Raw genomic sequence first — 25,180 nt, 5'->3', positions numbered from 1 at the left:
GAAGTTGATTAATAACTGCATCTCCTATCCTGGAGAGAGGAAGAAACCCAGCAAAACGGGGATCAGCAGCACATCACTGTAAACCCACTAATTTAAAAAGATAAACATGGATATTCATTTTTATCTTATATAATATTCCTATAGTGATCCATATTTCCTCTCCACCTGATTTATTAACTGTTGTTCTTGTCAAAAGGGATTGAGATGTGACTGCTGTGATGAGTTTGAATATACATTTGTATTTACATTAATTATATGTTATCTTATTGGACTTAAGGATTATTGATTTCTTCATTGTGCAAATATAATTTCTGAACATGCGGCACAGCTGAGGCTAAATGCCACAGCAGGACAGAGAAAGTGAAAAGAGGGGTTGTAGTTATTTACATATAAAGTATTAATGATATGAATTTCTTCCTCTTGATATTTTCTTTATGCATCCAGATCAAGTTCCTGCATTCCTACAAGACATGAACCTCTCTGTTGAGACACGCCATTTGACATTAATTAACAGATACCTGAGTGAAACTATAGGGACGTACTTTCCCGAGAAGATGACCTTTGAAAAGCTTCCTTAGTTTCATGTGAATTCAATTTATCAGAACCCTCCAGTGCAGAGAAAGATATCACATAAGCAGAGGTGTTGGAGGAAGTGAACCGAATGAGTTACTGGCAGATGGGAGCATTTTGTATCGTAAATCAGCCTCTCCACGACTTTGAGTTGTGTTTAGATTTTCTGCTTTAGTTGTTTTACAAGGTCATACCATCAGTGCATTTTTTATTATAATTTATAGCTTCAATGTACTTTGTTTCGTGTTTATACTTAGAATTTTTAAACAGATTTATCCATTGTATTTGTTTGACCTCTTTTAATGCTTTCTGATTTTAAATTATTTTATTTGAGTGTGAACCTGTAAAGCACCTTAAACTTACCTCTGTGTATGAAATGTGCCTCATAATAAAACTGCCTTGTCTGAATTAGTCCAGCCCACAGCATTATCTTTTTAAATGTATTTAGAGTTTAAAGAGTTTAAAATCCTCTGAATGTTGACCGTCAGATTTTTATAGCCTTGTTATGATCTTCTGTCTCCTCTGTGGAGTGAATACAACTCATCTGAACCAGCTGCAGAATTGGACCTTTTTTTTTTTATTCATCCACAATTTGCCATGTTGGCAACTCAGGAACAATGAGGTTTAACACCTGTTTTACACTGTTCTCATTTCAAGAACAGTGAATTTGTTAAAAAGTCTGCTGGAGATTTCATGCAGTTTTAGCTTCAGCAAGATGGGTTGCAGTTGCATATTATTGATGAGAAACCCGCTTTTGCCTGCCTCTGTCTGAATGAACAAGGACACATGCTTTCAAAGATTACTAAGACTTTAAAGGGAGAGTTCTCAGAAAAATGAAAATTCAATCCTTATTCACTCACCGCTATTCCAATGGAGGGGTGGGTAGTCTACAAAACACTTTAGGAGTCTCAGGGGTGAACAGTGTTGCAGCCAAATGGACCCCCTTCTTCAGACATAAAAAAAAACATCCGAAAAAAATACAACATGCCTCCATACTGCTCCTGTGGTGACATCCAAGTGTCCGACATTCATATTCCAATCGAAACGGTTTCATTTACAACATGTTTTTAGCCTAAATTTTCTCTGATAGCCTCCTAGGAGGCGTGTTCACATTCTCACGGACACACCAGAAAACCGCACACACTCGCGTGGGATGCCCATTAACATTGCTACGACGCCTCACTTAGTCTTTAGTGGACTTTTATGCTAAAAACTTGGTGTAAATGATGCCATTTTGAGTCGAATATGAATGTTGGGGCTTGGATGACACCACACGAGCAGTATGGAGGTATATTGTATTTATTTCTGGAGTTGTGCTACGCCTGAAGAAAAGGTAACTTTGGCTGCAATTCTGTTTACCCCTGAGACTCCAAAAGTGTTTCATGGACTCAAACACTTCACAAGTGGATAATGAGTGAATTTAAATTTTTCGATGAACTATCCCTCTAATGTGGCAGACCTGCCGCCATTTTCGTGTTTGCATGGAAAGCTTGGCGAGCAAAGCAACAGCAATTCAGGGAGCGAGGCTCAGAGGTTCGGATCGAAATCCAAACGGACAAATTGAGGCAGCTGTAGTTCAGGTCATAACGGGTTCGCTCTTAATTGCAAGAAATGTGGTCCACATGTCCAAGTGTTCTTGTTAAGTAAGACACTGAACCTCAATTACTCCTGACGGATGACGGGGGGGGGGGGGGGCGTGGGTTGCTTTGGTCGTGGAGTGCCTGCCAACTTCTTTAATAACATAATCCTATTTAAAGGCGTCAGGGGGGAGACACTCGGGTTGTAACCAGACAAAAATCAGCTTTTTAACAAGAAGAAAAGTGTGATAGAGTTAATCCTGGTGACCTAGTAAGAGTGTGTTTATGTCTGTGTGAGTTTCACTGATGGTTCTGAGAATATCTCCAAAGTTCAGCGTGCGCTCGGGGCTCGCTGTCTCATGCAGAGTGTCATCAGGCTGACAGTTTATCACTCACACTCAGCGCAAAGGACAGAGAGCACGACTGGCACAATGATATGTTTATTGAGAGGCTTTGGATAATAGAAAAGGTGGTGGCTGCTGCTGGAATGTCACAACCATCGACGAAAAACATGGACATGGACTCCCTAATCTAGTTGACACTGACACACACACCCACCCATACACACACACACACACACACACACACACACTCCTCATTCCCTTCACTCAAGAGAAGAAAGAATTTACAGCAAAATGCACAGGACGAGACAGTATCACAGTTTCTACTAGCTCATTTCTACATGAAAAATTTCACAGTAAACACATGAGGGAGATTTTCTTCATAGGCACGGCAAAAGCAATAAAATGTGTTAAATCTCAACAACGACAATAAACGATTGAAAAATAAAAACATCTTCAGGAAATCCTCCGGCGCCCAGATGGACTGAATGTTTACACTGGATTTGAGGTGGAAACATCTGCCTTTTGCGCCCCGCAGGGTCTCGAGCTAAAGGTCGCACTCACAGCAAAAGGAGAGCATGGTGTACGGGCACATGCATAAACTAATGAAAGGACAGAAAAAATGTCTGCATGTGTTTTCTCTGCTCCAGAGTAAGGACTCAGTTCATCTGGAAACCTTCCCACTGTATACATCTTTATATGATCTCTTCCTATATATATACACATTGAGGAATCGCAGAACTTGGGACCAGAACATTTAATATAAATGTAATCCCAGGTCAGTCAGAAGAATGGCTATTAGAGCGTTTTTAGTCAACATACAGCTCCACTGGTCCACGTCCAGCGGCTTTTTGAAATAATCATTTACGAGTAAGTAACATACAGACAATATCACGGAACGTCACTTCAGCTGTTTCTTTTTTTTTTGTTGCTCTTTTTCTAAATTTGCAATTCAAGTTCAGAAAGTTCACTGTGCTGTCCTGTCTGCGCAGAGTTCTTGACAAGTCCGCTAAATATATAACAAGGTAATCATCGATAATTTAGCAGCCCCACCCCCCCTCTCCTTGGCGTGCTGACACAACAAGAACACCGAGACAGACCCTCACACTTCTTCCTCACCCTGTCTTTTCCAAAGACAGGGTGTGCAGGTTTGTTTTTTTTAAGTAACATCTTTCGTAGCAGCTGGACTATGGGAAAGCACGATAGCTCTGTGAAGGGACGTAGGTCTTGTACATTAAATGAGTACTGCTGAGTGGTAAGCTGGTGTTTGTCATTTGTGTGAAGGGGACACATGCATGTTTGTCTCACTTGAGGACTAGGTTTGGTTGTTGGTTATTTGTCAATACTCTACAGGAGCCTCAAGGATCCACAGTAAAACAAGGAAGCACCGAGGCAATGAGAAGTTAGACGACACAAAAAATATAATCTTAAAAACTGAAGAGTATTGCTGGCATTTACAGTCAGTTCTCACATGACTGCTTCAATAGAAAAACAAATCAAACTTGCTTCTGAATTTTAAATGTCCCATTTTGTTCTGTTGGATTTCCGTTTCGCATCGTGATATTTAGCAGAAGTAACGTAGTTACACTAAAAACTGAATTTAATTCCTCGTCAGCCTGAACCCTGATTGGCTGAAAAATCAAACTCTCATACAAATGAGGTAAATCTGCTGGTGGAGGTCCACCCATGCCATGTAAAATACATGGTCTTGATTGGCCACATTGAAGTCCCTCTATAATGAGAGCCAATCAAAATCAATTCAAGGTGTGATGTGTTTTGCTAGAGTTATGCTGCGTTCATGTGACATCATAATTATCAGGTTCCCACTTCTAGAAGTTGATTCATATTATCCAAGTAACTGAGTAATTATGATATTATAATATATAGAATATACATAATTTATATATTTGCCTGAATACATCTCAAACCAGCCTTAATCCGCGATTAAAGACCAATTCAACCCAGATTCAAAGCCTGCAGTGATGTATTTTTAACAAACAACAACACTGCCCTCTTCGACAATTTATGACATGGACTATGCATTAGTCTAAAAATGGACCCACAGAGTCCATGTGTCAACATAACAAGATCAAATCTGCAGCACATGGCCCTACAGTCCATTCAATGATGGTTGGCTGCTTGATGGAGCTTTTAGGTAATCTTTGTCAATTTTATATGGTCATGTCATTTGTACCAGGTCCATGTGCTAAGGTGAGCCATCACTGATAATCATAGCACATGAACCAGACCAATTACAGGTTGTCAAACTGGTTGTGAAATTGAGGAGAATTTTTTAATTTAATTTTTGAAAAGAATGCATGTTAATGTCAACAAAGAAATTTAGAATTTCTGATATTTACGTAACATGAGTGTTTTAGTTTTTCTTTGATACAATGTCAGCGTCCCAGGCTCTTACCCGGGTCTGAATTTCCTGCTCTGTGCTACTGGCTGAATGAGCTACAGCACCAGAGTGATACTATTGCTTCACATACGGCATCATAATGAACGCTGGACGCTCAGTGGCAGTGTTAAAAGCAACAACACACACATCCAACAGATACAGCAATGGGATGGCACGTGGGGGAAGGATTTTTAGCCAAAACTTGTCAGTTTGAGATAAAACTCTTCATCTTCACAGCTAAAATGGTTCATCACAGTGGCAATGGCGTTATGGCTGTGTGTTATATGTTTGTGTGTGTGTGTAGGTGAGTGTTTTCCTGAATGAGAGACAGACATGCTGTGTGCTTGTTTAGATAAGCCCGTGCCTGGATATACAGTACTGCATCCAATGTTTGAGAGTGAGTGTGTGTGTCAACTCAGCAGATGGAGTTTGATTCTCACCACTGGGAAATCTCAATCCCACAATGCACTGGGAGCGGCGCCAAATGAGGAAGCAGAAGCAGCAGCAGCAGCAGCAATGAGGAACCAATAACAGCTTGAATTATGGAAAAAAAGTGATTTCCCTCGCTCTCCTTTCTGTTGCTGTTCCTCCTGGACCGGTCATTGTTGTGCTATCTTTCAAATGATTTGGGTCTATAGCATGAGTCAATACTTAACTCATGTGCATAAAGCACAAACACATCTATCACAGGCGCAGTTAAACCGATTAACACTGATCACAAAGGAAAACCGGGGCTGATTCAGAGCGAAGTGGAGGGTGGTTCCACGTCCTTCCCTTTTCTTTGTTTCTGAGCAGACAAATACAGAAACATCTGAAAATCCTGTCCTCAGACAAATCTCTCCAAAATAAAAAGAAACGTGTCATTGTCAAGTCTATAGAGGAGATCATTCCAAATCTTCCCTACTTTTGCATGGGATCTCTTCTTTATTTCAGGGTTTTCCCAAATCCCCCTTCAGTCTGTAGGAATGTTTTTTGTTGGATTGCTGAGTTGAAGAGGGACAAAGGACAGAGGAGCTGATGATGACGTTTTCCAAGCATCTTCAAAACACAGCTTATCACACACGACTACGACCAGCAGTTAACATGAGGACTCAGTACAGCACTAACCAGTAAAAGCACAAGAGTGTAATAAAAAGAACAAGGTGCTCCCTGTAAAACGGGAGGGGATGGAGACATGAGCTGCGAAAACCATTACGATGTGTCAAAGCAAAGTGATGACATCACATTCCTCTGCCCAAACCAGGGTTCGGATCTAAAGAATCTAATCATTGTCATAGTGTATGTGTGAGTGTGTGTGTGTGTGTGTGTGTGTGTGTGTGTGTGTGTGTGTGTGTGTGAGGGTCTGACCTACATGTGATTTTGCAGCCAGAATTTCGCTTTTTAATCTATCTCCATAAACCTAATTTTAATGTTATAATAATTCAATATCTGCATTGTAAAACCTCTGAAAAATGATTTAAGTATTTTGAAAGTCTTTATTGAAATCCAGACTGATGACTTTAAGGCAGAGTGGAGCAGGTGTTTTTTGAATACGTCAACATAACGGTTTCTCTGGCTAGATATCTGATGTTTGCTAAAATCAGGAAATAATCTGATGTTAACTTCCCAGTATCTATGACCGCACAATTATATATCCATCTAACCCTCAAGTGTGTTAAAACATGTGCATATGTTTGCTTGCTCACAGTGAAAAACAAAAAACATGTCTTCCATCCCCTGTAGCCCTTCTTTGGCGGGTCTGGAACAAAAAGCAAGGTCTTGCCTTCCCAAATAACCAATCACAGTCCAGCGGTGGATTGCAAGATTGTCAAAATAAATCGGTACAAACACCTCGATGTGAGGTACGGACGGAGAGAAAAAGGGAGGAAGAGGAAGAGGAAGAGGGAGGCGGCTGGTTTGTCCGAGTTAAGGGTCTGTGTCTGTTTTCTTCGGAGAGGAGTCCTGTTGGTCGCCTTTTGTTTTCGTGCTACTGCAGGCCCAGCAACTGAAGACTGGTCTCCCAGAGGCTCAGCTTGAGCTGGGGGTCAAAGGTCGGCGGTGTTGTCATCTCCCTGCACCCATTGGCCCAGTAGCTTCCTCCACACTCCCCCTCCAGGGCTGGTGCTAGGGCAGCGTGCAACACAGTGGCAGCGCCCTCTACAGGGGTCTGTGGACAACATACACACAAACACGCACCAGCTGAATAAAAAAAGGAATGAGAGAGACTGCAGGATGACAAGTTCAACAACAAGTTATCGCTGCGAAACAAAGAACTTGTCTGTGTGTGTGTGTATGAATGCCAGAGGACGACTCATGTCATTGTTTGTTAGTGTCAGCGAAAAGAAGGCTCAGGGTACGTGCCTGTCTGTGTCTGTGTGTGTGTGTGTGCCTGCATGCATAAGTGTGCATGTGCGTGAGTGTTAGAGTTGATGCTTTTTAACAATGATCTCAGTGTCAGTTGTGAGACCAGGAGCAGGTTTCAGCAGAGAGGAGAGGGGATCACATCCTGCGAGCATCAACACTGGCATACTCTGTGTGTGAAATAGTGCCTGTGTGTGTGTGTGTGTGTGTGTGTGTACCATAGTACTCCACAATATTTCCCCAAAATATATTTGACAAAAATTTGTTTCCATGACAACAGGCCGCTCCTGAGTGACTTGTTGCTCTGTTGTATCTGATTTTGCCAAAGATGCTGCTCAACAATATTCACCATTTCACCAACCGACTGTGTCCATTTTTAAAGAGCATCAGAAAACCAAATACCTTAAATTTATCAGCTATCCGTAACAATCAGATAAATTATAATATAATATATAATAATATAATAATCTTTATTTATATTGCACAACAAAAGACTCACTCAAGTGCTTGCTCATAGGGCCTCTGTAAATATAAAGAGTAGGGTCTACACCTGCTTTATTAAATGAAAAGTGTGCCGAGATAAATAAGTTAAATAAAACAGTTTCAACTTACACTCATCTAATTATTGTAAAAATTGCTCTGCATGGTTGTGAGTTAGTGAAGTGAATTTTTACCTTTTATTTTTTCTCATCCTGAAGAGCACAACCACATTGTATTTCACTAAAAGATTACTTGTGTATATTACAAAAAAACCTTTGAATTCTTGTAACTGCTTAAAGTGTGTGTGTGGGTGTGTGGGTGTGTGGGTGTGTGTGTGAGCGTGCATGTGCGTGTGTGTGTTGTCCCCCATATGGGTTAAATATATTACATATGAGGCGCTCAGTCTAATAAACATAAATCAATAATTGGCTGTGAGGGGTCTAATCAAAACCGTGGATCATGGGAGTTGTTTTCTTTATCATCAACAGTACCTTTAAGATTTGATTTTAATTTTTTATTCAATTTATGCATGAATGATTTTATTTCTTGTACCTCCATGATTATCTGCCCAGTTTGATCTTCAATTAGTAAGATTAAACTTCTTTCTTTTTCCTTCTATCTTCTATATCACATAGCCTTTCACAGTGAGAATCACTCGTGTGTGTGTGTGTGTGTGTGTGTGTGTGTGTGTGTGTGTGTGTGTGTGTGTGTGTGTGTGTGTGTTTGTGTGTGCAGGCTGATGATTTACATGCATGAGTTTGTGTGATGCATGTGTTTGTGTATGTGGGGCAGAACCCTCCCACAGGTTGCCCTCGGAGGCAAATGCCTGTGACAATCGCGGTTTTGGTCTCAAACACGCACACGTCTCCTTCCATTAAATCCCAGGGACATTAACAGCAGCCCGCGGCCACCGCTTTGAGCTATGCAGGAGATGTTTAAATATAAAACACAGTGAACAGCCTGCTGTGATTTTTTTGCACTTCCATTTTCAGCCATGGGGACGGACCGTGTGTATTTGTGTGCGCATGAAGGAGTGTCTGTGTTTCAAATTCAGATCATCGTCTACAGTTGATTCGATGTTTCAGGTCACCGTGGTGACAGCAGTGTTTTACCTTTAAAAGCAGGGGAGCTAGGGCGCTGTGTACCAGGCGGAGGGGCGTCCAGAGGTGGCAGTACAGAGCAGTGTCCACCATGCCGGGATCCACAGCACATGAAGTCACTGGGAAGCCTCCGAGCTGCAGCTCCTGGTCGAGGTGGGAGCTAAATACTAGCTGGGCCAGTTTACTGTGACAGTAAGCAGCATGGGCTGAATAACACTGGCTGAAGAGAGAGAGAGGAAGTAAGACAGAAGACATTTGTATGAAAAGGATGGAATATGTGTCTGTATAAATGGGATAAAGGGCAGGTAAACAGCTGCCTCACTTTTGTTCAGTCCATTCAATTAAGCTACTGCCATAATATTATTTTTTTTCATGTAATAAGAACTTGTCCCTGTTCAGCAGGATGAGTTCTTCCTACACTGGAAACTTAATAAGACCTCTGTGAATCCTGAGGCCCAATATGCAGTGATTCACAGTGTTATCAACGGGAAGCATCTAAAACCAGGAGACCTGCAGCTTTTAGGAAGTGTGCCACCTATTTGCAATGTAAGCAACAGCAGCAGTTATCTGGATATACTGAAGTTTTGCTTCTATATAGGACAGGAATGGAAAGTGTTTTGACATGTGCATACTCCTTGTAATGTTATACTCTATGCATAAAGCTTGTCTCACTGATACATTATACACGATACACAAACTAGACTAGAAATTCAATTGAGGATGATGATGTCCTATTTCATAATTAATTTTAATTTGATTGAGAAAACAGAGAATAAGGAGTTTGCATAATCAGTTGCACATTTTTTAAGCGTTTGAAGATCTGATCTTCACTGACTGTCAGTTGTCATAAAGATGTTGGTGCATTTGATCGATTCACCACTTCCACTCACAGGGAGATAATCCTTCTTAAAAGTTTCCAGTAGTTGCCGTTAACCTTTAATTAAGCAGCATGGCAAACTGAATTATTGTTTTCTATATCAAACTAAAGCTGAACTAAATTAACTAGTAATTAAAAGTCAGCATCTCTTTAACCCGTGGTCCTCAAATGGGGGTCCCCGGCACACTGCCAGGGGGCTCGAGAAAGGTTTTGAGATGACTCCATTAAAATAATCATAATACATGAACTTTCTGTGTAATTATAAGAGACATACATGAGGGGTCCCTGGAAAATTTTTTATTTTGCAAGGATCCTTGGCAAAGAAACATTTGAAAATGTCTTCAGTGAGCAACCTACTGCCACCCCCATGATCTGCATGTTGAAATCTGCGTGGCAACAGGACTTGGGGAGAACAACAGGGAGAGTTTTGTTTGTTTTGTCTTCTTCCAAAGATCCTACAGATCATTACAAGAGACTGGTTAAGATTTTATAACATTTTGTGAGAATCTTTGCTCACTGCCATGCTCCACAGCCCAGCTCAATGGCAAATGAAACAACACAATGAAGATGTTGGGGCTGCTGATATTTCTGGACAGCAGTGTTGTTTTCTGGCACTGAGACTCAGCGAACTGGAGCCAACAACTGCTAATGCCAGAAGAAACTGAGGAGCTTTTGTTTGTGATGCCAGTATAGAGAGCGAACAGGTGAGTGCGACAGGTTTGGCCTCAAAATCTTCGAAATAAAACAACACGCTAAAACACTCACTTTACAACACTCTTTATGGACAGGTTCCCTGTTCTTGGAATCCCCTTCACAATTCACACAGGACTCTGGAGCTACTTCTAATCCAATGCAATAAAATCAAACTCTTCAGGAATTGTTTTAATTGTTTTACCTCTGTTTGCACATTGCAAGCTCTAACTCAATTCCCAAGTACTTTTAAATGGAAAAAAATTGCAAGTGTGTGTGCATGTGTGCATGCATGTGTGTATATTTCAACCTACCGGCTATTTAAATCGTTAAGTCTGACATCGCCGATGCGGTGGACGGAGGAGGAGACGTTTACCACACGAGAGAAAGGACCAGACATCCCAGAATCCTTGAGTGTGTCCAGGAGCAGCCAGGTCAGTAGGAAGTGACCCAGGTAGTTCACCCCGAAGTGCTGCTCAAATCCATCTTCAGTGCGGCCTTCGGGAACCAGCATGACACCCGCTTGGCACAGAAAATGTACATAGAGGCAAGTCATGCACAGAAAAATATGTTTCAGCTTTTGTATAAGCAAATATTTCAAGCCTGTTGCAGCATTATATTTACACTCATCTCCAAATTGCTTGTTAGGGCTAATGTATTTGTTGTAACATAAACACAAGGTGGAAAACAATAATCAATCAGTTAATAATATTCCTAAATCCTAAGACTCTTTGATGTCCCTGCAGTGTTCAGCACAGAGTTAGTGATGTGTGTTCTTTACAGCACATTCTTAAATAACTTTTAGGTTGCTTTCATATGTATGTAAACATGAAATGAAAAGCCGTCCATTTCACATGAACTTTGATTACTGGTGACCGCAAAAATCTTCTGTGGCTTGCTTATCAATGAGGAGACAGAACCTACCGATGGCTTCACTTGAGGGCAGAGCCTTTATTATTATTTTTACCCTGCTGTGTAGAGGATCCTCATTTTCTCCACTAATTACTTTATAAACTTACATTGCAGACAACCCACATGTGGTGTGAACAATACTTTTCCATCACTCACCATTATTGATCAGAATGTTAAGTGGCAGGCCCTGTTGCTTGAAGCTTTGGACAAATTGATGGACAGACTGCAAAGAGGCGAGGTCCAGCTCCTTGAACTCGACTGGAATGGACACACACACACACACACACACACACACACACACACACAGAGAGAGAGAGAGAGAGAGAGAGAGAGAGAGAGAGAGAGAGAGAGAGAGAGAGAGAGAGAGAGAGAGAGAGAGAGAGAGAGAGAGAGAGAGAGAAGAAAATAGATCAGAGCCATTGCAAACAGATTATTTCTGTCAAAGAGTATATTAATCATGAGACTTGGTGGGTTCTTACGCTCGGACACTGGCAGTGCTACACTGTCTCTGTACATTTTATCAAAACTGATACTTCGACCTGAACTCCATCATATCAGGTCTAATGTATGATAAGAAACAGGGAGGGAGGAAAGCAAGGCCCAGGAGTTGGCATCAATAGAGCTATATATACCGACTATACTTAGACAGCTTAACAGACAGATTTCTTCTCTTTAGCTCAATGTTAAAATTGTTAAAATTGAACCAGCACTGTTATTGTAACATGCTGAGATAAAGGCAACAAAGCAATAAGAAATCTCCTTATATATGGCCAGCAAATGATATGGGGTTATGGGATTTATGAGTGTGTCTGTATGTCATGTCAGTCACATGATTGCTCCAACCTGTAGAAGTGTGTATAATAGTGAGTGGACACACCATTATGTCCAAAGTACCATGAAACACAAAGACACTGCCATTTTGCAGGAAGAAGAAAAGAAGGCTATATCTTTCATATATCGAGAGAATAATATCTTGTTCCTCCCAATGACTGGAGTGAGTGTGTAGAGGGTCAAATATAATGGACAAGGACAGGAAGAGGGCTGAGAGGGAGCAAGGGGAAGGAGAGTTGATGGAACTGATAGAGGAAAAGGCCACCATCACAGATGAGAGTGCAGCCGTCCCCAATGAAGGTTTGATAGCATCTTATCTCCAAGCCATGCCATTCACCTCCTGCTGAGTGTTCGTGTGTGTGTGCTTATGTGTATGAGAAAAGAGGGACAGACAGAGAGAGAGAGAGAGAGAGAGAAAGATGCGAGAAAGGAAAAGAAACACAAGCAGAGAGTGTGTGTGCATGTCAATGAGCACAAGTTTATCACAGTATGTGTGTATGCATTGATTACTACCAAGTAAATGTGAGTGTGTGCACATGTGCATTAGCCTGACATGCATTTGTGTGTTTGGCACATGCTGCTCCTTTCCTGTTCTCTTCACCTGGTTCCCTTGAGGCTAGTCCCTGTATGTCAGGCCAGTCATATCTAGAAAAGCCCACTGGGAGAGAAATGCCATCGATCAGGCGATGCTGTCAGCGTTGAATTCAGATCCTAGGATCTTCTATAAAGCTCAGCATCCTCAGCTCAATAGCCAAACGCACACTGTCTGTGATTTTGTTCGACATACACTGATGACAGGAACTGCCTATGGAGACGTGCACTCCACTGAATCTATTCATGACTCTTTTACCTTTATTTCAACCAAGACGAATTATTCAAAGTAGACATTTAGAATTTCATAAAGAAAAGAGACTTATGTAAATAAAAATATGATGTCTACATTATTTATTTTACTGTCATGGCTTAATGTGACATTGAAATAGAACTGAGCCATAATTAACGTTATTATTTACACATTTCCTTTTCCTACAATGACAAGTCATTGTGCCTGCGGTGCCATGATTGATATGGACTGCCCTCACTACTTTCCTTTTGCCTACAACTGAGTTTAACAACAGTGTGGATGGAAAAGCAGACAAGTGTTTCACAACTGTGTCTATAATTGCGGACACTTAATGTGATTACAAATGGCTCCTGCCACATCAGTGCACATTTAGAGCAACTACAGTAAAAAAAAGAGGCACTGAAAAAATGAACATCCTGTTCCAACTGAGAATCCTTCAACAACTCATTATACTGAGCTTCCAGAAGTCATCCAGTTTTTAAGATGTAAAGAAGGTCAAACAAATAACACAAATAAAACTTATACAATCATAAGTTCAATTAAGATAATAAGTTTAAGAATTAAGTGTGAACACAATTTTTATTAAACTTCAAAATTAATTTCCACGTGAATATTTTATTCTTAAACTTCAATAGAAACAAATTTAAATACACTACTGGCGATTATAATTTGTGAGAGGCACAAATGTAGTCAAGAGTTTAAAAGTATCCCCTTCTTTAGCTGCAGAATTGAAAAGAGCAGTAAAATAATATGATGGAGGACTTCCTGCTTCTCTTACCAGAAATCCCCTAAATCCACCTGGCTTTAACATGCATCTTGCATTCTGATTGTCACTACAGTTAATATTAAGCCAGATTACACCTAACTCTGATATAAAAATGCATCACTGGAAAACCCATTGAATTTCTCCACTGCTTGGCCAGATACCCACATGCTCTGAATCTAACAGCAAACAATGTGCAATTCATTTTTTTTCAAATGCTTTACTGTAGACAATAGGTGGTCATTATGTGGTAAAACCGTCTCAGAATGTTTGAATGTGTTTTGTTTGCTCTAAACCCAACACAGTATAAGATGAAAGTCAAGTCATAGGATTTCCTGAAGTCCTTTTCCAATTTAAATCACATCAGTGTCTCACTTCGCATCTCTCCTTCTTAATAATATTGTCAGGAAATACAAAAGGAGGAGATTTCCCTCTGCAACAAACTCAAACTCAAACTCAAACACAAATATAAATAGTTTAATTTTAAGCTGTCTCATAAACAACATAGTGATACCTAAGAATTGAAAGTCTGGGCATTTTTCCAGCATTAGACAGAATTCAGCTGATGTGGCAGAGACCAAGCTGGACTGGACTTCTGTGAGAGGCAGTGGAGCGGGCAGAATCTCGACTGCATCACAAAGTTGTGGTGCGATCAGTGACAGTTGGCCCAGCAGGTTCAGGCAGCATTCCAACAAAACCAAGGGTAATGGGATGTGGGACTTGGTCCAGATGGAAATGAAGGTTTGAGAGCTACACCCATCCAGATGGTAAGCATGTGTCAGTTGGGTGACTTGGATAACATGCAATGGATAGTAGGATCTCATGGTCTTAGTTGTGTGAGGCTGAACCTTTCTGCAAATACCTCATCCAATCTGAGAATAATGTTCTACCCAAGTCATTTAACCTCTATTGTTGAGGAAAAGTTAAAGAACAAATATGTCCCATGTGCAGAGGAGGAGGACCTGTGGATCACATTCTTAGAAGCTGTCCTAAAGACGGTCTCTATCACTGGCACCATGACCAATTGCTGTAGGTATTTCTTGGGTCTATCTAGAGCATCATTTACCAAATTCAGCATCTCAGATCACCAAGGTGTGGAATCACATTTGTGAAACCAGAAGGAATATTAAGATCTCCACTAAAAAGCCCAAGCAGACCTACTTTGAACAGTACATGACTAGCAGATAAGGGTGGAGCAGGGAAAGCAACTCAGGTTCCCTGAAGAAAGTGCAGACACCACCCTTAGTTACTGTGATGACCTCAGAAACACTGAAACAGGTGGTCATGCTGGAGCTCACACTGCCCTGAGAGGAGAGAACAAATTGAGAGTATGCAGAACTGGTGGAGGAGTGCTGCAGAAGAGCCGCACGCATGGTGAATGTCAATTGAAATGACGGGCAGGGGCTTTGCAAGAAAATCTCTGTGCAAAGCTGACAGCCTCCTGGGCATCACTGGTGCACAAAAAAGAAAAGCCACCAGCAGAACTTCAGAGACAGCAGGGAAAGCCTCAAGATGGATGTGGATCAGAAGGGGCAAGCTGGTCTAACGTCTGAAGTTGAAAGACTCACAACACATGATGACCCCAGGAACTATCGCTGATGATATGTCCAAGTGTATCAATAAATCTATGCCACAATCACATACAAGCTCCTTGTTTTGTCCCACTTAGGTGTGTAACAATTCTCCAAATCCACAATTCAGTTCAGACCTTATTTTATGGGCCACCTTTTTGTTTTGTTTTCTGGGGGAAGAAAAACCAAACTGTTTTCACACTGACTTGAATATGTGCCGGGGGGTTGCAGTCTGGGTTATTATCTATTTTGAGCTAATTAAATTAGCCTGCAAAAATTTACTGCAGGCGTGATCACTCAATCATGACTAGACCAAAATAGTCAATGAAACTTGCAGTTGAAAGACAAAAAAATCAGGTTGCAGTGTGTAATATACAGCTTGCACTGATTATAAATAGAATGATTTCTTGGTGTTAATTCTGAAACAGGTTTTCTTTTTTTTTACAAAAGTAAAATAATCAGAGCTTAACATCTTCTTTCATGACTGAACTAAATACAAAGGTGACTAAAAAGTTAATTGGAGTGAAAAGGCTTTGGTAAAATAAAAGCTTTTGGGGGAAGGAAGCAGCTGGGTTACCTAAACAGAAAAGTGAATTTGTGTGTTATGCAGTAATGCGCGTGCACACACAGACACACATGCACATACACACACACAGGTTGACTTGCTTCACACCGTTAATCTAGGCCTATAGTTTGAGGCAAAGTGTTACTTTCAAGTGCACCGTGACTAAAGTTAGTGGACAGACAGCAGTGCCTCTGGCAAAAATACACCCTGTATCTGCATGCGGTGTGTGTTTGTGTGTGAGTGTCTGCGTTTATAATTTAAAGTAAAATACTCAAAGCCTCAGTTTAAAGCTCACTTGCAGTCTTAAGTCATTAGCATATTTCCACAGGATTGTGCTTGAGGTTTTCTGGGGCTCATACCTTTGTTTCACTGCACTATGGTACCAAATGGGACCAAACATACCTTTACATATTTATATCTTAGAGAGAGGGGGGTGAAAGGAGAACTCTGGTAGTACCTGATGTCTTATGCAGAAGAGTTTAATGTAGACTTGATGCATTAAGGAGATAAGAAGGTGGAACAGTATACAAATGCTAACAGAGTGACATCAGCACAGTTAGGCCTAAAGTATGCCTAAAACATGTTGTGTCCTTACATCTCGCCACTGGTGTAATACACAAAAGAGTTGGAGTAGGTGCCTCTCTGTCTGGGGCAAAATAATTAGAAATGAAAGTCCATGTACTGCTAGTTGGCCCTTTATCTATAACCTGACCAAAATCAAAAACCATTTCTTGATGGGATATACCAGCAAGTGGAGGTGAATGGCATTCCATTTCCTGTATCTTAAAGGTGGCATGTCTGAGTTCAAAACAAAATAAGAATAATGATTTCTCCTTTAATTGTGTCCAAGTAGAAATCATTATGAACAGTCTGTATTTTCTATTCTATAAAATATATGAGGATACTTTGTGAAATTAAATAATCTTTCTGAGGGACTTTTACAAGTGTCCATAAGGCCTCGCAAACCTTCAGTACATGCACACCAAACCGCAAGCTGACAGTTTTAATGTCAAATAGCTGATTGCTATGTTAGGTGTGGGGGTTCTTTTTTCTATCAAGGGTGTAATGGAAATTTTACATTTGTGTATGTTTAATCGCATGAGCAGACATGTATGTGGAGGACTGACCAAATGGTTGACCAAACTGTTAATCTAAAAGGGCAACCTTAAGGTTTACGATGGTGGCTTAAGAGACTTGAGTTTTATGGCCTCGAGAAACCACATCTTTATGGTATCTTTTGGTATCTCTGATTGGGATCTAACACCAGGGGTCTCACAGGGGGGTCGTCCACAGTACATGTTAACAAATGGACAGGATGTCTCCTCCACTGAGTGATACTACAAGAGGGTAATAAAACCTTTGTATGCTTAGTGGGAGGGGGCTGTGAGTTATAAGAACACTGAGTCTCCTATGTTCATTGCTCATTTGTGCATGTCATTCAGGTGATGTGTACTGATGAGTCCATCAGCAGATGCTGAATTAAACTTTCAGAAAGAAGTGTTTGACTTTGTGCTTGTTTTACAGAAATTGCCACCACAAGGGCCAGTTCAGTTTGTAGACCATCCTTCCAGGATCCTACTAAATCATTGAACCCATATCACACAAACCCCTCTTATGCTATGGAACTGCTTGTCTTTGGTTAATGTCTGATGTCAGATGATGATGAAGATGCTACTCATAGCTAGTTTTAGCCAACCCCTCTTTTGCTATAGCCATGAATGGCTTGCAAATACTGAAATTCCTCCCTTGTATCAAACTTAGCAATATCAAAAATGGCGGTACTTGTTAAGTTTGGTGACCAGAGAGAAAAACCTTCTTGCGGTGTCCTTCATTGTTTTCTCAATATCTTGTTGGGAATCAAACTCCAGCGAAGAGTGTTAATTTTATCCAAGAACATTTGTCCTCTCAACTCATTCAGTGTAGCTACATGTTTAGAGCTGTAATGATGCTTGAGATTGGCCTTTTCCATCACTGTCAGTGATCAGTAATGATTTGTCCATTTTGTGCAAGTGCACATCCACTTTTGTTTTCTTGCCAGTCGCCATGATGATTGACGGAAGAGTTGCACGTGTCTTTCCTCCTAGACCATGACCTGCCAGGCATACTGCCATTTCTTCATTTCTCCCACTTCATTTTATCACAGAAAAAAAAAAACTTATTTATTATGAGAATTTTTAAAATAAATTTTTGGGTGTTGCTCTTTTGTATTAATGAATCGCTTTGCGTACCGGATCAAACTGTGTCACGGACCAAATGTGGCCCTGAGGCCAGGCGTTCCACACCCCTAGTGTATATTAGGAGCAGTCTCCCATTTCATAACAGACTAATGTGCAAATGCTAGGAAAGATGCCAAAGGGTGTTTGGACAGAGATGTTTAAAGCTCCTGCTTCACATACTAATGAGAATCCATTACTGTCGCATTCAAATATGCACACGCATACACATGCGCGCGCACACACACACACACACTAATACACACACCCCAACACATTCTCATTCAGTGCACAAGCATCTGGCTACAGACACCCCTCTTGTCCCCTATGCCTCAGTGCCTGCCAATTACAAAAGAAGTAATCAATTCCACCACGGCCCCGTCCAGGGAAATCGACTTCAATGACACCAGCTACATGGCTGCTGTCTCTGTACCTGACAGCCACTTACACACAAGCAGGGACCCAGCCAGCCGTCTTTTTGCCGCTCTCCACTACGAGGCCAGCCAAGACAAACCACTGCTTGCTTCCCAATTGGCAGTGCCACACATAACATCATACATAACCTGTATTCAACTGTAGCAGGGAGAATGATAGTATGAATTTTTTCCTGTCTGACTGATGCATAAGCATAAGGGACAAGTATTCGTAAGTGCACGAGGCTCAAGTGGAAAGAATGTGAAGATGAAATGGATAGATGACAGGAGAGTTTATAATAGCTTACAGTATGTCTATAGGACGAGTAGAGAAAGAGAACAAGTGCAGCTTACAGTTTTGTTATATAGCGACAGCCGGTCAAGAAAGTAACAATACAAAAGAAACAGCTGATGCTTTTTCACTGTATTTAAGGAAGCTCCAACCTTTTGCCATCTTGTCACTGCCTCAGCTCATTGCTGCCAGGCAATGACCCAAGCTTGTCCTCAAAGGTCCAGTTAGAAGAATTAAGTGGCATCTTAATGGTCAGGTTGCAGATTGAAACCAACTTAATAGCTCTCCCATCACTCATCCTTTTCTGTAAGAGGACAGAATGATGCAAGAGGAGTGCTGGAAGGCGAGGGGAAGGTAATGTGAAAATGACGAAGGCCCATTCTTAAGCCAGGGTTTTAGTTGTTCATGTTGTGATGTTGCAGAAACATTGTGGTGCAAATACTATCTTAACTTTTCTGTCAATAGATCCCCCAAATCCTATAAACTGGGCCTTTACACAATCCAATCTAATTCTCCATTTTTGCAGACATCATGATTATTCCTGTGTTCAAACCAAACGCAAAATTGTTTTTCGCATCACTTTACTTGGATCAGGGCAAGGTCCCACTCATGCAAATGTAACAGTGGCAAACCTTTGCCTGCCATTTAGTGTCTTTGTGTTGACTTTGTACAAAATCTCATTGAGCAAAACCTTTGCCTGACGTTTGATCTGGATGCACCATCAGTCTCAGTTACAGAGAAAGTATGAAGTAATGAAATATACAGTGTCGGTGGTTTTAATATTACCTGATGATCAGTGTTCTCAGTTGCCTTTACAGTATACAATACTACGTATTCATCACGTTAAGCTAAGCGGGACCTCTTCAGACATAATAATCATACAAATAATTTCATTTCCCCTCATTTATGCACCGGTATAAAACTTTGAACATCCTCTGAGTTAAGAAGCTCCAGACACACCCTGCTTGGCGGATAAGACTCAAGAATGTTTGGTACACAGAAGGATAACTCACGAGGCATCTCAGTCATGAGACTATAGTGGAATTTATGGTGCTGTGAAGGTCAGCTGCATCCATTTCTCAACATGTGAGTTACAGAGAACATTTTAAGGTTTCGGCAATGGATGGTAATACATCGCTTCACTGCTATCATTTGTCTCTTCTCTTATCCATCTCTTTGTCTGCAACTCCATTTCCTCCTTAACCCATCTTCTGCTTTGTATGTTTCATTTTCCTATATTTTTCAATTGTCATGCTGCCTCCCCCATGTCTATGTCTCTCCCTCCTCCCCTCACATTTTGGTTGACTTTTCTCCCCTCGTGTTCTTCTCAGCTCTTTCCCTATATTTTCCTTTTCTTCACAGTGCAACAACCAACAATCCTGACACTGTATACTTAGCATGAAAGCGCTGTCTGTGTTTGTGTGTGTATACCTGCAAGTGTGCAATTACGTGTGTGTTTCTGGTAAAGACAGTAAAAACAAGCCTGAGGGACAAATGGTTGATCCTCTGCCCTTTATCTTCAAACACAGGCATACTAAAACAAACGCATGTAGGCAAGGGTTTAGTGTGTCTGTGTGTGGTTGTGTATTTGTTCTTAGGGATGTTCGCAATGTTACCTTTGGCCTGTTTATACTCCTCACAGATCTTTCTGACGGCTGCCAGGCCCTCACGCTCATCCCTTCCACCTGAAGGAGACACAAACACACACACAGATTAATACAATGTCTGACAAGCCCTTCGAGGCTTTTATACAGTAATAGTGTTTTTGTCTTTTTTTGTCAGCCAGATAGTTTTTTAAATATAATAAATAATTGGTGAGACAAAAACTTCACAAAAATATGTTGTTACTTTAACATTTAATATTTTTAACACCTGCAAATGCCATGGTGTGATATGCAGTCATTGACTCTGACTCAGGATTGTTTACAGAGAACGTCTGCATACAAATGAACTCTGCGTCTATTAAATAAGATATGAAAGAAATAAGAAAGGAATAAATATAGGGAAGAGATAGAGGAGGATGAGGAAGTGTCCAAATTACCTACCCTCATTTAAAAAAAAACCTTTATAGTTGCAGGTATGTATCCAAATACACACACGCACAAAGATGAAAATATACCCTCATTGCCAACATATTATTGCTGACAATTTGTTGATTAGATGATCCAGTCGATTCAGTCAATCTACAAGACATCAGTTGAACATTAGCTGTTTCCCACTTCTCAAATGTAGGGAATCACTGCACATAAAAATTAATACACACACGCAAACTCTCTTATACCCAAACTCATACACACAAATAGCCTCACTCTCATTTTCTCTCTGCACACACAAACACACACACACTAATCTTGGATTATCACGCAGGCCTTTTCAAGGGCACAGCATCATTTACCCTGATGCACTGCGGTTCAGGCTCCGCTAAAAGATGTGGCTCTTCAGGATGACGTGTTACAAGGGTAACACAAATGCACACATTTAGGACAGACCCACAGAGATCTCAGACATATACAGCTATTTTTTTCTTTTCACAAATAGCTGTTCTTTAAAAGGCATCTCTCCTCATGGACTGCCAGTCTGCTATGGGCTGCATATCCTTACATTTCTGCAAAACTGCTTCTGGTCAAAGCTTCCCTTTAAAATAGTCACTGATTAAAAATATACCCAGAGGAAATAATTTGCCTACTAAATATTTTTGGGCTGGGGGCTTGAAAATGTAACCTAATTTTCACATCAATATTTTTGCAGCAGAACAACTGCAGAATGCTGAGCGTAACCATGTGTGTTGAAAAGCTTTAAACACATTCGTTAAACTTCACCATATTCATAAGCTAGCTAAGGCACCATCTAAAAACTTGAAACTACCTATCATCTTACAAGTAGGCTATTGTTCACACACAAATAACACCTGCACCCATCTGAACATGGGAGTGCTGTTCTTAGTGCATTGTTGACACATTGCTAAATCAAGGCAGTGGAAAGCAATGATGCTTTTGACCAACAAAAACTTTGTCTGATGTCACAGACTTATGATTTCACTGTAATTTTAGGGGCACTAATAACATAGTATATACTTACATAGGCAGGTGCACTATGTATACACACTGTTTGTTACAAACACAAATATTCCAGCCAACTTTCATCACACTTTTCAATTCATCTACCTCCGCCAGTGGGTTTATTTTATAATAGGATATCATGTTGTGTGTTGTGGCTGCTATCAAAAGCAGAGAAATTATTTGCCTGGCTCCTTGATCAATCCTCTGCTAATCAATAAGTGAAAGATTGGATCAAGCAGAAAACAAGTGTGCAACTTGGGGCTGTCAGTGAGACATTATTCAGATTGATTGTTTTGAATGAAAAAAACAGGGTTTATCAATGATTTTTCAGAAAAGAGAGAATTATTTTCTACTGTGCTGGAAGGTTCAAAATGATTTATAACTCATTTTTATAGAGGGTCAGATGAATAAGAGTTTGTCCCACAAAAAGTAGGCTTCAGTTTTCTGATGACATTTTTTGTTAAATGATGAAGATTATAAATAGGCAACCTTTTTGTGGGTGTTTTGTAGGTAAATCTCTCAACATTAACAAAACCTGGCTTATGAGTGTAAATGGATAAGAACATTTCACCATGGAAGACATAGCAAACCTGCTTTGCCTCTTGGTTGATGGCTCAGAAAAACAATCATCAGCTTGACTGATAGTTTACTGATAAGATTTCATTAAGTCCCAATTTGGCCTCCAGAGACTTTTTCTTCCATGGAACCAAATGTGATAACAGAAGAAAAGGATCACTTCTTTGTAAGACCTGTTTATCCATCCCACATATCACAATGTGTCATTCATGGAAAACTTAGTGGCACTTTCCAGAGATGAACTCATGGATTCAGCTGTTATTCAGCATCTTTAAGAGACTGCTTAAAATTTTCTTGTCATGGGCCTTGAACTTAGGGGATTAAAATTGGGAAGAGAAGAAGAAATCAGTAAATGTTAATACATTCACCTGATTTCAAACTCCACCAGTGCCCTTGTCGCATCAGTTATAGTTGAGACCATGATAACTGATCTATCCATGTTTTTTGGAAAAATAAAGCTTATTGCATTGAAGTAAATGTGTGTAAAAGATTAACAAACACACACTATTAAAGTACAGCTTCAAATGTAACAGTTTATTCTTTTTATTCTTTTCACTTGGTAGGATGTACTGGTGTCTTTGCTGGAGCACAATATTTTCCAACACAGAATAATTTAAGTGTAATTATCTTCTCTTAAAAATATTCACTTTCAATCAAAACCTACTCAAAAACACTTCAAGCCAAATTGCACACTGATAAATCTACAACTCTGATATTTGCCGGTGCACAGGCTCAAACCATTAACTCCCCTCATGCAAGCACTCTGCTCCCACTTCACCTGAAATATGCATCCACTCCACTGCTAGAGTGGGATCTATTTTACCACCAAATATTCTCACTTCATGAATTATCTCAAGAGGTGGGGGGAAATTTTAAATGGAGATACACTCTATCCTGCGGGATTAGCTTCAATACACACACAATTGTCTGTGTCTCTGACAGACACTTCAAGTTCTTCATGTATTGATTCTGTGTGTGTGTAATCATACAGTACATAGCTCTCAAGTCTCATTTATTTTCTGCTCAAACCGTCTCCAAGGATACTCTGACACTGACTTTGTGATGTACACTCTGAATGAATAAAGCTGGAGTTTTCTTAAAAGTTTTCAAACTCGTGAACTGAATTTAAAATTCAGCCTCACCCTGGAAGCCAAACCGCATTAAAACATATTGCTGTTCTGTGCACAGCATATTGTAGCAGTAATGTACTGCACTTTAGGTGGCTTTTTAAGAAAATTTATTTTAAAATATTCTCTGCCAACCCATTTTATTTGTATATCGGGAACATTACAAAACAGTCGGGTGACGTGAAAAGCTCCCATTACGTCCAGCCCCTTCTACTCCCTTGACCACCTCCCACCTGCTGCAACACAAATACCACAAAACAAGATTAACATTTGGCAGTGGGCTAGAGATGGATATTGTTATCTAATCATGTTATTATCAGCAGATAATACGGCTGGACAATAAATCCGTACATGCCAAAGTCCAGATATCAACAAATATTGTTATTTATTCGTTTTTTTTAACCACGTAAAATTTGGGGCCATGTCTTTACAGATGCAACCGAAGTTAGTAATGTTTCAGTCGACTGTGGGGACAAATTGCCAAATAGGGTTTTTTGGCTTGTGTGTTGTGTGTCACATTCATGCAACAGAAGTAGTCCCTCTTTTAGGAGGGAGCTCTGTTGCCTGAATGCAAATTTTTCTGCTTGAGCATATATGTAGAAAAACTCAAATCATAGTCCAAATGATGAAAATATATTACAGTCAAGAGTGATTTTTGGACAAGATAAATGCTGTTTTTCTATTGTCACTCAACATGTATAATCATATTGCAAAGCCCTGGCAAATATTATCATATCATAACTGTGATTAAAATTGTGGGGCCTGTATGTGGGGGCTGGGGCAGATCCCAGCTGACATTGGACAAAAACATCCTGCACAGGTCACTGCATACTGCTGGGCCCACATACAAAAACAAACAACCAGTCACTCTACCATTCACAAAGCGGTCAATTTAGAGTCTCCAGTTATCCTAACCCCAACCTGCACGTCATTGGATTGTGGGAAGAATTCAAGTTATCCACAGAAAAACCCAAACAGACACAGGGAGCACACAGAAAGAACCTGGCCAAACTGGGATTTGAACCTGCAACATTCTTGCTGTGAGGCCAACCACCGCCCTCTGTGTCATTAACAGTGACCATGCGCTCTCCAAGGTGCTGAATCAAGAGTTCATGTTGTTTCACAAGGGCATCTTAAACTCCGGCCTTAATTACTTCACTGCTTAATTGTTAATACACAATTGACAATTGTACATGCGCAACATTATCTCCCACTTAATTTGCATTTGCAGTCTCTGGACAGGGAGTACAACCTCTCTGTAATGTGTAAATAGGGTGATCCAGCTCGAGTGGGTATTTATACAGAATGTAAAATGTAAAATCCCTCAGTAGTTGTTGTCAACAAGTGAAGTACTCCTCATCACAGCTACCACAGAGAGTTCTGTGGTTTAACATGATGATTGAGTTGAGCTGAAACCAAACCCAGTGACTGTACAAATAGAGTAAAGAGTAAAACTTGATCCTGATAGCTTAATGGGCACAGCAGAAACAACACCAGTCCCTACGGGATTGTATGTTAGAGTAGATGCTAATGGCAGTTAGCTCAGCTGCCAGTTCTGGAGTGTTGCTGGGAGAGATGTGAGAGGTAAGAGGAAAATGCTTCCTTCAATCATAAATCTCTACAGAACCCTCCAGACAA

General features: G+C 40.4%; 1 protein-coding gene across 3 annotated transcripts in view; it reads right to left on the bottom strand.

The window, feature by feature from the left end:
• Positions 1-2,569: 2,569 nt before the first annotated feature.
• Positions 2,570-25,180, bottom strand: part of LOC109631049 (polyprenol dehydrogenase) — a 44,207-nt gene continuing 21,596 nt past the window's right edge. For all 3 annotated transcript variants that reach the window (XM_020089615.2, XM_069533536.1, XM_020089614.2), the window contains 5 exons: positions 20,397-20,465; positions 11,445-11,546; positions 10,691-10,898; positions 8,822-9,029; positions 2,570-7,035 (listed from right to left, as the gene is read on the bottom strand). In XM_020089615.2, the coding sequence (XP_019945174.2) occupies positions 6,856-7,035; positions 8,822-9,029; positions 10,691-10,898; positions 11,445-11,546; positions 20,397-20,465 (767 nt within the window). In that variant the 3' untranslated portion in view covers positions 2,570-6,855. The remainder of the gene's footprint in view (positions 7,036-8,821; positions 9,030-10,690; positions 10,899-11,444; positions 11,547-20,396; positions 20,466-25,180) is intronic.

Source organism: Paralichthys olivaceus, chromosome 10 (assembly GCF_024713975.1).
Source record: "Paralichthys olivaceus isolate ysfri-2021 chromosome 10, ASM2471397v2, whole genome shotgun sequence".
Lineage (NCBI taxonomy): Eukaryota > Metazoa > Chordata > Actinopteri > Pleuronectiformes > Paralichthyidae > Paralichthys > Paralichthys olivaceus.
This window is presented reverse-complemented; position numbering and strand designations above follow the sequence as displayed.